At 40.4% G+C, this 13,102-nt stretch overlaps 1 protein-coding gene across 1 annotated transcript in view; it reads right to left on the bottom strand.

The window, feature by feature from the left end:
• Positions 1-860: 860 nt before the first annotated feature.
• Positions 861-13,102, bottom strand: part of glb1l2 (galactosidase beta 1 like 2) — a 48,466-nt gene continuing 36,224 nt past the window's right edge. Inside the window, exons 13-19 of the mRNA XM_049473387.1 lie at positions 12,143-12,289; positions 11,954-12,025; positions 7,206-7,284; positions 6,984-7,071; positions 6,301-6,412; positions 5,932-6,048; positions 861-5,822 (exon numbers count right to left, since the gene is read on the bottom strand). Coding sequence (XP_049329344.1) covers positions 5,712-5,822; positions 5,932-6,048; positions 6,301-6,412; positions 6,984-7,071; positions 7,206-7,284; positions 11,954-12,025; positions 12,143-12,289 — 726 coding nt within the window. The 3' untranslated portion in view covers positions 861-5,711. The remainder of the gene's footprint in view (positions 5,823-5,931; positions 6,049-6,300; positions 6,413-6,983; positions 7,072-7,205; positions 7,285-11,953; positions 12,026-12,142; positions 12,290-13,102) is intronic.

Genomic DNA, 13,102 nt, shown 5'->3' with positions numbered 1-13,102 from the left:
TTTTTGCATCAGACAGTGATTCTCTGAAACCCCCAATCTTACTTTAAAAAAAAGTATTAATAAAAAGACCCCAGAAAATGCATTTTAAGAATTTCATTAAATTTAATTGAAGCTCAATTTTAGAAATGTGTTGTCTAGTAGTAATGTTTAGTAGGGTAATTTACCACAGCATGACTTGAAAGACTTGAGATAAAACTTGAAAGTGAGAACTCACAACTCTAATGAATAACTTAAAATCACAGATAATGAAAAGATGATAATTGCTGTGAAGTGTCACACCCTTCACTGAACTGACCATGATTCGATTTTCTTTTTTTTTTGAGAACTAAAGGTATGAGGGCATGTTGTGAAGATTTGATTCCAGAAATAATGCTCGTAATTGAAAATTAAACTGAAAAAAAACAAACAAAATGTCTAATAAAGTCTTAATGCATAACTTTGGATGAAATATGAAAAACAATAAAAAAATAGATCCACACTATATTTGTATAGGTAAATTGGGATTGTCCCTTCAACTTTGTTTTTATTTTTGACGCATCATGTTTCAGCCCGTTATTTAATCATCTCAGACACACTCTGTACTAATATCTAATGATGGGTGATGAAAAGAAACTGAAGAAGTTAAATCACACTTTTTAATAAAGGTTCTGATGTTTCAGGATGTTTAAAAAAACATTAATGAGTACACCAAAGCAAACCAAAAAACAAATACTTATAAACACATTATAATTCTAATTTTCACAGACAATAAAACCAATATTACTTTGCTAAATATTCTTAGTATAAGACAGTCCATAAACCTTTGATTAATATTACCAGTGTGCAGGTAATGGCTTTCAGAATAATATAATATTTCTGTATTACAGAAAAATCAAGTTTTTTTATTTGACCAAAAGACAAATTATTTAAACAAATAAAATCAATTACATTTTGTTAATATAACCTTTTCTTATCATCTTTCTCGCATCAGGAATTTATTTCTCACAACAAATTTTAAAGAAATGTAAATATAAAGAACACAAACTAATTAAATCCCTTGTTCTTTTAGTTGGCTTAAAACTTTGGCTCAAGTTCAAACTTGAGTTTAGTATGTAAATTTCAAATGCATGCAGTTCATCTTGTGTCTTGCAGTTTAGATATCACACCTCTCAGATTTTACAGCCTTTTACACACAATGACTGAGACTTTTACCAGTGATTAAAAGTAGGCCCTGTAGTCGTGTAGTACGAACCCAGCATTAGCTAAAGTGGCCTTTTAATACAGCAGGTGAGCTCTGCTGAGTACCAAATTAACGGCTGCGTGCAGTTTACATTTTTTTTATCATTTTAAACAGCAGTGAAAGAAAAATAAACATGGACAACCTTTTAATGTCCTTGAAAAGAAAACAGCAGTTATGTTTCATTTAGAGCAGGGGTGCCCAAACTTATTTTAGAAATGGAATGAAAGTTGGCCCGCTGTTAAGCAGGTTTTTATAATGTGAGATTCAAAGTTTGAACACTAGGTGTCAGAAACGGGCCAAAGAGTCTAAAAGCGGAGAGAGTGCGCAGTTATAGCTCAAAAAAACGTGTGATGCCACTACATAAGGGAACCTGTGGTGAGACCTACTTTAGAATAATACTATAATATATTTCAAATTGTGTTATTTAGGTTACGCCACAGAAAGTATAATTCCTAGTTTCCTATGACTTTTCACAAGGAAGATAAGGTGTGGTGTTGGGCCTCTACCTATTGTCTATTTTAAGCTGTTTTCATTTTTTTTTTTTTTAAAGGTGACTCTTATTTTGAATAGAAGCCTACAGGAAACAGGAAGTGGTGCAGCCATTTTGTTTTTTGAGAGGTCAGGGAGAAGGCAGGCCAGAGAAGGCAATGCTGCTTCAAGCCCTAGCAATTTTTTGGCTCCTTTTGGTTTTATTTTTTACCTTTTTTATTTTGTCCTTGGCAATGTAATTGTTCTCTAGCCGGTGGAGATACATCAAGGAGCTGGGTGAGATTATTCCCTTTTTTTGTGCCTCGCTTGTTTGGTTTTGTTTGATACTTGTTGGGCTCTGGATACAATTTGGGGGTTTTGTTGTTTTTTTTGTTTTTGCTTAATTTTTGCTTGGATTATCATTTAATTTTTGGACATTATTTTTGCTTGGATTATTATTGTTGATTTTTTGGTGTCTTTTTCGGATAACCTCTTTATACCTTGATTACTATTCCTATTTTAAGGTTCATGATCTTTTGTAATTAGTGACGTTTCTCAAATGTGTATTTTTTGGTTTTACTTTGTTGTGGCTGATGTTGTTAGGAAATTAGTAAACTTTCTACTTTTACAAGCTCTGATGTATTCTAGTATTTGCTTGCTCAAGTTTTCCTCCTACTAAATTAGGTTCTGGATTTTATTAGTATCTCCTTAGTTTGGTCAGAGTGTTACAAACGGGCCAAAGACTCTAAAAGCGGCGAGAGTGCGAGGTTGTAATGCAGGAAAACGGGCCAAAGAGTCTAAAAGAGGAGAGAGTGTTCAGTTGTAATGCAGAAAAACGGGCCAAAGAGTCTAAAAGCGGAGAGGGTGCGCAGTTGTAGCACAGAAAAGTTATAGCGCAGAAAAATGGGCCAAAGAGTCTAAAAGCGGAGAGGGTGCGCAGTTGTAACGCAGAAAAACGGGCCAAAGAGTCTAAAAGCGGAGAGGGTGCGCAGTTGTAGCGCAGAAAATCGGTCCAAAGAGTCTAAAAGCGGAGAGGGTGCGCAGTTGTAGCGCAGAAAAACACCAAAGAGTCTAAAAGCGGAGAGGGTGCGCATTTCTAGTGCAGAAAAACACCAAAGAGTCTAAAAGCGGAGAGGGTGCGCATTTCTAGTGCAGAAAAACACCAAAGAATCTAAAAGCGGAGAGGGTGCGCAGTTGTAGCGCAGAAAAACGGCCAAAGAGTCTAAAAGCGGAGAGGGTGCGCAGTTGTAGAGCAGAAAAGCAGGCCAAAGAGTCTAAAAGTTGCCGTAATTAAGGAGTTTAATATTAAGAGACATCATGAAATGAATCATGAATCAATGAATCAAAACGGGCCAAAGAGTCTAAAAGCGGAGAGGGTGCTCAGTTGTAGCGCAGAAAAACGGGCCAAAGAGTCTAAAAGCGGAGAGGGTGCGCAGTTATAGCGCAGAAAATCGGTCCAAAGAGTCTAAAAGCGGAGAGGGCGCTCAGTTGTAGCGCAAAAAAATGGCCAAAGAGTCTAAAAGCGGAGAGGGTGCGCATTTGTAGCGCAGAAAAACACCAAAGAGTCTAAAAGCGGAGAGGGTGCGCAGTTATAGCGCAGAAAAACAGCCAAAGAGTCTAAAAGCGGAGAGGGTGCGCATTTCTAGTGCAGAAAAACACCAAAGAATCTAAAAGCGGAGAGGGTGCGCAGTTGTAGCGCAGAAAAACGGGCCAAAGAGTCTAAAAGCGGAGACAGTGCTCAGTTGTAGAGCAGAAAAACGGCCAAAGAGTCTAAAAGCGGAGAGAGTGCTCAGTTGTAGAGCACAAAAAAACGGCCAAAGAGTCTAAAAGCGGAGAAAGTGCTAAGTTGTAGAGCAGAAAAACGGCCAAAGAGTCTAAAAGCGGAGAGGGTGCGCAGTTGTAGCGCAGAAAAACACCAAGGAGTCTAAAAGCGGAGAGGGTGCGCAGTTGTAGCGCAGAAAAACGGGCCAAAGAGTCTAAAAGCGGAGAGGGTGCGCAGTTGTAGCACAGAAAAACGGGCCAAAGAGTCTAAAAGCGGAGATGGTGCGCACTTGTAGCGCAGAAAAACGGGCCAAAGAGTGTAAAAGTGGAGAGGGTGCGCAGTTGTAGCACAGAAAAACTGGCCAAAGAGTCTAAAAGCGGAGAGGGTGTGCAGTTGTTGCGCAGAAAAACGGGCCAAAGAGTCTAAAAGCGGAGAGGGTGATCAGTTGTAACACAGAAAAACGGGCCAAAGAGTCTAAAAGCGGAGAGGGTGCGCAGTTATAGTGCAGAAAAACGGGCCAAAGAGTCTAAAAGTGGGAGGGTGCGCATTTCTAGCGCAGAAAAACACCAGAGTCTAAAAGCGGAGAGGGTGTGCAGTTGTAGCGCAGAAAAACGGGCCAAAGAGTCTAAAAGCGGAGAGGGTGCGCAGTTGTAGCGCAGAAAAACGGGCCAAAGAGTCTAAAAGTGGAGAGGGTGCGCATTTCTAGCGCAGAAAAACACCAGAGTCTAAAAGCGGAGAGGGTGTGCAGTTGTAGCGCAGAAAAACAGGCCAAAGAGTCTAAAGGCGGAGAGGGTGATCAGTTGTAGCGCAGAAAAACGGGCCAAAGAGTCTAAAAGCGGAGAGGGTGCGCAGGTGTAGCGCAGAAAAACGGGCCAAAGAGTCTAAAAGCGGAGAGGGTGCGCAGTTGTAGCGCAGAAAAACGGGCCAAAGAGTCTAAAAGTGGAGAGGGTGCGCATTTCTAGCGCAGAAAAACACCAGAGTCTAAAAGCGGTATAACTAGTAACAAGGTTTTATGGTAAAAATAACATGCATTATAGTTTTTTTGACCCCATAAGTCTCAACTCTGCCATTGTAAGCAACAATATTGCACCAAGCATTTTTTTTCTAAGTTTGTGCTACTGCTGCATCTTACTGGATAATGATATCACTCATCTGATGCTCACAATGTGCTATTCTTAGCGTGCTTAGTGTCTAGTCAAATCATCTGAGGTGGAACTAAAGGCAGCATTAGTGCAGTACATAAAAAACCCTGCAGTGTTATGCAGTTAAGGTTAAAAAAGATGTTTCAGTATTTGTCAGCTTCATTTTGTTTATTGATGTTGTCCTTTCCACACTACTGGACTCCATTTCCCAAACTCCCATGAACAATGATGTCAATAGCACCCGCTCACCTTCACCCAATCACATGACGCTCCGACGCTCAGACTCACCTGTGTCCGGTTCATTCCCCTCAAGCTTCCTGTATTTAAGGCGGCTGTTTGTAAACAAACACTGCAAGGTTTTGTCGACTTTCGTTGCTTACTGAGCGTTTTTCTCCTGTGTTTATGATTGCCTTCATGTTGCGACATTATTTTTTGGTATATCAGTTTATGTCTTTTGTTTTGCCCTTTTTGGATTCGATGTATGGTTGGACTGTTTTTTTGGTTATGAACCCGGACTACGATTTCTGTTTCTGGTGAGGTTACTGTTTGCCTGGCTATACTGTTTGCTATATCTGTTAGCCTCTTATTAAACCTATCTGTACTTTTTACTCGGCTACCGTCACTCCTTACTATCTGGCGTTACAGATGTACAGTAATTTCGGTATTTCAGCCCTGTATAACATTTAAAAAGGATTGCAATTCAGGACAAGTATTGAGGTAAATAATAAATAAAAAAATGAATCTTACAATTTCAGTGTAGAAAACAACAAAAGGGGAATCCCAATAGCCGCTAGATCCATATGGACAAGGGTGAGCGAGTACTTAAGGATTCTGCCAGCAGTGCTGACCAGTTCCCACTAAAGAATGTGTGGAGATAAGCATTAGTCCTAAGGTAGAATGGAACAACAAAACACCTGAAACACAAAAGTGCTGTGGGAAGGAATGGCAACATTACAAACTGGTAAATGCGCTAACATCCAATCATTTTTTTGGAATCTGATACAGGCCAGAAAAAAGTAGGGAGTAAAAAAAGAATGTAAGGGAATTTTGAATTGGATTTTTATCCTGTGCATGAATGCTTTTTATCAATGAAAACAACAGTAGATTCTGCATTCCGTTTTTAAAGCAGGTTACAAAAGGGCTGTCTGGAGACATCCGTTGTTCTGCCGTGTTGTGGTTTCTTTGCAAAATGGATTTTGCATCCTGCTCTGTGTTCCTCAAAAACTATAACCTACATCATAAAAAATGACATAAAAAGAACATAATAAATATTTATTACAATCATGGCTCTGATGATTATGTGGATTACTACATAAGATTAATAAGGCCTTTATATTCACCTGGTTATCTCCACTGCTCAACCATGGAGCAGGTAGGTAGAGGGTATTCTGAGGACCCACTGACCAATGTCGTCCTAGATTTTTGCCATTCACAATGACTATTCCTTTGCTCCACCCCTAGTAATAAATGTGACAGTCACTTTAATGTTCTGTTCCAGTCTAGCTTTGAAAAGATTATGTTTAAAGCACTGGTAATTATTACTGGGTTGGAGAGTTGCAGTTTTGTTTCTTTTTCAGGTTTAGTGGACCAGTTCTGGACCTGTACTGGAAACCAGCCCTCCCCCTCCAGGACCAGTCATAATGATCCCTGCTTTAGAGTTTCAAAGCTATAACACTGGAAACAATGTTGGAGGTGGACCTTGAACTCACCGGCAGCGAGATAAAGGTATCTCTGGGATGACCTTCCACTATCAAACTGCCTCGAAAGAATGCAGGGTAGAGGGGGTTCTGACTTGTTGATTTCCATCTCAGTGACTGCAACCTGTTCCAAAGAAGCACCCTTTAAAAAGTCTCTTACCAAGGGTTGGTAAAAACCAGAGCACGTTTGCAAGCTGACACTTAATTTATCAATTGAGCACACTATCATAATGCATTTTACTTAAGCTATAATACACTCTTGTAATAATAATAATAACATTTAAAATCGCACAGACCTTGATTGTATTATACCACAGTTGCATTGTCACTGTTTATTAAGTGATTTTGAGTTAAAGAGGACAAAAAAAATACAATCTGTTTGGTTATATACACTCTGCGAGTTAAAATAGTTCCATTTAAAGGCCTGCTGTTAAAAATAATGCTCTTAACCCAATAAAGCTGCTAAAGCTATATGTTGATAGAATTCTTTGATAGATCCAAAGAAACGTAGATGCTGATTATTTAATTTTTGTTTCTAATTCTAAAATCAACTTAAATATATTAAGAGCCCAAGACACATGGTTACTGTAATATAAATATATATATATATAACAGGAAAGCTATAACAAACCTTTTCTAAAATATTTTCCTGTAAAAAGCATATGTAAATATGCAGGCACATCAGTATGACCAACCTGTTTATAAAGCTGGGATTTAAGTCCAGTGAGTACATGGTGAACTTCTTTAGTGGGACATAGTTGAGGGTAATGTCTCCAACAAGACCTGCATGGATACATTTAGCAATACTTAACAATTAATCATTTATATGGTTTGTATGCATTTGTTGTTTATAGCTGCATTGCATAAAAATTAAATCATGAAACTGGTGTTACATCAGCAAGTTTATGTCCCAGTACCCTTTCTCTGTTTATCCAGAGCAGGACCATAGTTGACTCTCCCACAGTTCTCCACCAGCAAACCCAGAATTCTCTCCCTCTGTGCAAAGATATGGAATAATGGCTCAGCCACTGAAAGAAAGATCTTGTGAAAAATGCTGATGAGACTAAAAGTATCAACAACTGTTCATTTGCATTTGCAAAACATTATCTACATTTGGATTGGGAAAGCAGTTCTGTTTGTTTGATTAAATAATATGTTGCAATAAACACAACAAAATAATAACTTGTCCGAACAAAAAATATATCTTTTTTTAATATATTGGAAAAGTGCACACCCTCAAGCAAACATAAAACACATTATTTTTAGACAGATCAAAATGCACTTATTCTTTTAAAACAAAATATTTAAAAAAATGTCCGTGTTACATTTTTAGTTACATTTTATATTTTTGCATTTTGGATTTGCTCTCTCTTATCTTTACAGCAGGCTTTTTGTTCTAGAAAATTCCTGAGAAGCTTGTTTAAGATTTAGCTACAACTGCTCTATGATTGTTTATAATGGTTTGAATGGGACTGTGAGGTTATTCCATGAGCTGTAGTTTGTGTCTCCTCAGGTATTACTGTCCTTCTCTAGACCACCACCTGTTTTTAATAAGATTCACTCTGTCAGGTCAGTAGACTATACAAAGCTCCATTTGACAACCCAATACCTTTGGCTTAACAATGAGTTTCAATTATTATTATTATTATTATTATTATTATTATTATTATTATTATTATTATTATTATTATTATTATTCAGTTTATATAGTTACTATTAAATCATATTATTACAAAAAGGTTTCAAATCTCAAGTTGACCTCCTGTTACTTTGCTATTATTTTCCTAGCCCTTGTCTGGAAAGAAAAAAAGAAGAGAAAGGAGGCAAACTCAGAGTATTTGGGCTGGAGTTTGGGGCAGCTTTGTTAAAAAAGCGTGAATCTGAAGCCCCCCCACACAAAGAGAAACAGGAAGAGAAAGGGAGACATGACATAAGGAGGAAGATGGGGAGGAGGTGGGTACGAGGTTGTTCAATGAGCAGGTAGAGAGGAAGTGACGGTTATATAGGAAGGAGAGTGGGAGGAGTGAGGGCGTGGATCAATCTCCCAAACTAAGTTATATACATAACTCCACTTTGCTAGTATTGTCCCATGCCCTTGAGTGGACAGAAAAGAAGAAGCGGGGGGGGGGGGGGGGGGGGTGCTCAGAGTATTTGGGTTGGAGTTCGGGGGGGGGGGGGGGGGCTCAGAGTATTTGGGTTGGAGTTCGGGGCAGATTCGCTGGAGAAGCGTGAAGCGTGAAGCTGAAGCCACAAAAGTTGAAACAAAACGTTTGACTACGGCAAGGAGATTTGAGGGGAGGTTGGACTGTGAAAGGCTTGCGACTGCCAGTGTCCGACAGTTTAGAAGTGTGACCTTGAGCAAGCCAGAGGCTGAGCCGACGCAAGCTGGTGAGTTGCTGTGTATAAATCGGGGGCAAGTGTTGTTTCATCTAGGAGGGTGAGAACTGCCAAAAGAGCATAAAGAGCGGAATTAGGGAAAGTGGAAGAGGTGCTGAGTGTTGCGGAAAGAAGGGAGAGACATGACCTGTGCAGAACATGAATACAGTAAGACAGAAAATGAGAAGAAATGGAGGTGTGGATTGAGAGCGTGAAACTCTCTTTTGAGGTCTCTGATGACTAGAGAATATGTGGTGGTTGGAAAGGGTGAGGAGATCTGAGTAGCAGTTGAGAAAGGATTAAGGCAGAGCGGTAAATTAGAGAAAGAAGAACGGGTAAGAACAAGTGCTGGCGAGATGAGGAAGACTGTGGAGGTTTAAGGAACGAAAGGTAGAGAATAAATTAAGTGAGGTGTTTTAAGGTGCTGCCAGTCTATTCAACTGGAATAACAGCATAGAGGATGAGGTCCTGGGAGCCAGAAATCAGTTAAAGTAAGATGGTGTCAAACGACTTTGTGCAAAGAAACCAGATCTATAAAAAAAATTCAATCTGGATTTAGGCCCCATCATAGCACTGAGACAGCTTTAGTTAAAATAACAAACGATCTACTTATAGCCGACGACAAAGGTTTCCCTACTGGTACTTCTGGATATGAGCGCCTTATTTTGGTTTAAATCATACTTAACCGATCGTTATCAGTTTGTGAGGATGAATGATATGTCTTCCAGAAATGCCCTATCACTGCATGAAGCAGAAAAATTAGTCCATGCCTTCATTACCTCAAGGCTAGATTATTGTAATGCGCTACTGTCTGGATGTTCCTGCAGTAACTTAAGTAAACTAAAACGAGAAAATTTGACCATATTAGTCCAGTACTATCAGCACTGCACTGGCTTCCAGTCAAATTCCGCATAGACTATAAAATTCTCCTGTTAACGTATAAAGCCCTACACGGGCTCGCTCCTGAGTATTTACAAGACCTCATCTCCTGTTATGAACCACCGCGATTACTTAGATCTCAGGGTGCTGGTTTCTTAGTAGTTCCTAAAATTCAGAGGAGCTCTGCAGGAGGAAGAGCTTTTGTTGATGCTGCTGTTCTCCCACTGCACACGGTCACTCAGGTTTGTGGACGGTGGAGTGGGTGGATGCCAGTGTTTCAGGGAGCCTCCATGTCTGTTACCTTCTGGCTCTCTGCCTTTAGTTAGGCTGTTTTATTCAGTTCTGCCGGAGTCATTTGCCACACTCTGATAATGTTTTAATATTCTCAGTTTTGCATAAATCCAGTCAAAACTAATTCCATCTCTCTGCCTTCCTCCGAGTTACTGACTGCCCACCTGTCTGACCCGATACCGATGTTGGACCCTCAGGCTCTCGTGTCTCCTGTCCGGCCAGACTGATGGAAGTTTCTGAAGTCAGCTCTTCTCCATCACCACCACAGATCAGCTGCTCATCATCCATCTTACTCTCCACTACTGATTACATCCAAGCCATTAGTGGCGCTATTACACTCCTGAATATATAAAACCTATGTGGATGTATAAAAGACTTTTTAAAATTAATTTAAAAGCCGTTTGACCAGTGGTAGGATGGTCCCCCCTTTAATGTGAGTCTTGGTCCTCCCAAGGTTTCTTCCTCCTCCTGCAGCTCTGAGGGAGTTTTTCACTGGGGGTTCTGTATTCTGTATTTTCTATGTGTAATGTTTTGCCTGATTCTTTGTCCTGTAATCATGTTTCTGTAAAGCTGCTTTGTGCCAACACCAGTTGTAAAAAGGGCTATACAAATAAATTTGATTTGATTTGATTTGATGAAGATGATGAAAATGGCGGTGATGATGAAGGCAGTGATGATGATGAAGGCAGTGATGATGATGAAGGCAATGATGATGATGGAGGCAATGCTGATGACAAAAGCGATAATGATGATTGCAGTGATATAGGCAAAGATGGTGGCAATGATGACAATGATGATGGTTATGATGACAATGATGATGACTGCGATGATGGCAAAGATGAAGGCGAGGATGGCGAAAAATGATGATAGCGATAATGGAGGCAATGATGGCAAAGACATGGCGGCGATGATGACGGTGAGGATGATTATGGCGTTGAGGGTGGGAATGAAAGGTGCCGGCAGCGATGATAATTTGGCCAGGAGGACAGCAGCGAAGATGTTGATAGCAATGATGATAACGAGGGAAGATGGGGCGATGGCGCGGGTATACGGTGGCATGGCGATGGCTTTGGAAGACGGGGGCGATGGCATAGGAAGATGGGGCAATGGCTTTGGCTTTGGAAGATGGTGGCATGGCGATGGCTTGGGAACACGGGGGCGATGGCATAGGAAGATGGGGGCAGGGTGATGCTGTGGGAAGATGGATGGCGTGGGTAAACGGTGGCGATGACGTGGGAAGACGAGGGACGAGTAAGGAGGATGAGTAAGGAGGACGGATGGACGAACTGATGAAGGGGAGGAATGAGAGAGAGAGAGAGGAAAACAAGCCTGAAAGAAACGGGGAGCATTGAACGGAGGAAAAACCAGGAGGATCGCCCACAAGAAAGAGAGAGGAGGAGCGACCACGCTCGAGTACCACCCAGTAAGGCTGAGTGAGGCTGCAGGGAGACGGAGCCACAGCAGGCCGGGTGGAAAGAACGGCAGTTGGTGGCGGAAACAGGGAAAAAATGGGCCGCGGAGGTTGGCGGTCCGGGTGAAAAAACCCTTTGTAACCGCAAACTGGAGACAGCTCTGAACCAATACAGCGAGTGGAGGGGCGAGGCAGTGCCGACAAGGATAAAGAGAAAGGCGGCACTGAGAGAGAGAGAAAGGAGCGGGAACGGCCAGACCGGGTCGAGGAACTGGGAGAGGAGACGCCAGCCGCGGCAGTTGGGACAAAACACGCCATACCAGGGAAGGCAGCCGGGAGCAGCGGCAGTGGAGAAGGGTGGACGAAAACAGCCGGTTCCAGGACAAATACGATGGAGGACCATCGTGGAGCAGGTATAGTGCGGGACCCAACACCACTTGCGAGGTTGTTTGACACACAGGTAGAGAGGAAGTGGCGGTTTATATAGGGAGGAGAGTGGGAGGAGTATGGGCATGGATGAATCTCTCAAAATTAAGTTATACATTACTCCACTTAATAATATTCTGCTCTTCTAAAAAGGTGTTTGGAAGAGGCCACACTTGACTGTGAAGTTTAAAGAGTCAGAATTGATCATGGTTGTAAATTTGATTTCACTTAAAAAAATTAGTAAATGGATAAATACAATAATATGAATTATATTTTGTTTACCTCACCATGGGGCACTACAATTTCCTGCATTGTGTAGTCCAAAATACCAATGAACTGTTTGTCAACAAATACCTGCAAATCAAATTACATTACATCAACATTACACACAATTCTTATTCTTAACAGAAAACTTTAATCCATTTAAACTTGCATGCTTATTTTTCTTCTTCTTTTCAAATATATACTTACCATAGCTCGATCACGAACATGGTTCCTTGAATTTAGGGCTCCACCTTTGTAAATGGTTGTCTCATAAAGTGTATACCCATATGATTGACCATTATCATGATTGACAGGCAAGTTCTCCATGTTCACTGGGTCATCTGACCTGAAAGGCTGAAAAACAAAACATTTGGCAAACATTGTGCATGGGATGCTTCTCTTTTACAGGTGCTACCCAGTGAGTTTATTTCCATTCAGGCCAAATTACCTACTCAGTACTCATATAATTTTCAGCAGGATATTAGGCATCATAGAACCACAGTTATATGCATAAATACCATTTTATTTAATGCTTCCTGACCACCAGAGGGTGCTTAGGAAGTTTATGGAAAATACCAGCAAAGTCAGGAAGGCAGGCGTACCCACTATTTTTGGCTGTCACTTCGCTGCGCAAATGTTGGCTAAAACAACAACAAAAAATGTAAAGTATCACACTAAATTTAAATCACTGACTATTAACTGGACTAGTGTCAAGGAGGGGAAGGCTAAATATGTTTTAAATATTATGGATGAATTATTCAAATAACAATGCAGAAATCACAGTTTTTAAATTGCATTTCTCCATATTTTTACATAATTCTACATTATTGAACTAAAACAAAGAATAAAGTTGTTTATAATGTTTTCATTTTTGTTAAAAAAACAGTGTTTCCCTTATTTTCCTCCTATGTGTTCCCCATTGTTCTCTAATTGTTTTTATAAAGTCAGCAATACTGGGCTGAGCTCCAGATCTTTACATACCCTGGCAATCGCCATCATGTTTTTTTTTTTGCAAACTACCCTTACTAAAGTACGGAGCCCGGGAGGGGCCGTGTATAAATAAAAAAATAAATCGAGTGAATGATAGAGCAGTTTGGTCTCACATTTTCTTTAATTCGAGTGAACGATTTGAAATTTGTGCTCACAATTTCTGTAAATCGAGTGAAC

This window comes from Astyanax mexicanus, unplaced genomic scaffold (genome assembly GCF_023375975.1).
Source record: "Astyanax mexicanus isolate ESR-SI-001 unplaced genomic scaffold, AstMex3_surface scaffold_37, whole genome shotgun sequence".
Taxonomy (NCBI): domain Eukaryota; kingdom Metazoa; phylum Chordata; class Actinopteri; order Characiformes; family Acestrorhamphidae; genus Astyanax; species Astyanax mexicanus.
The sequence above is the reverse complement of the archived record's forward strand: the minus strand, read 5'-3'. Positions and strand labels throughout refer to the sequence as shown.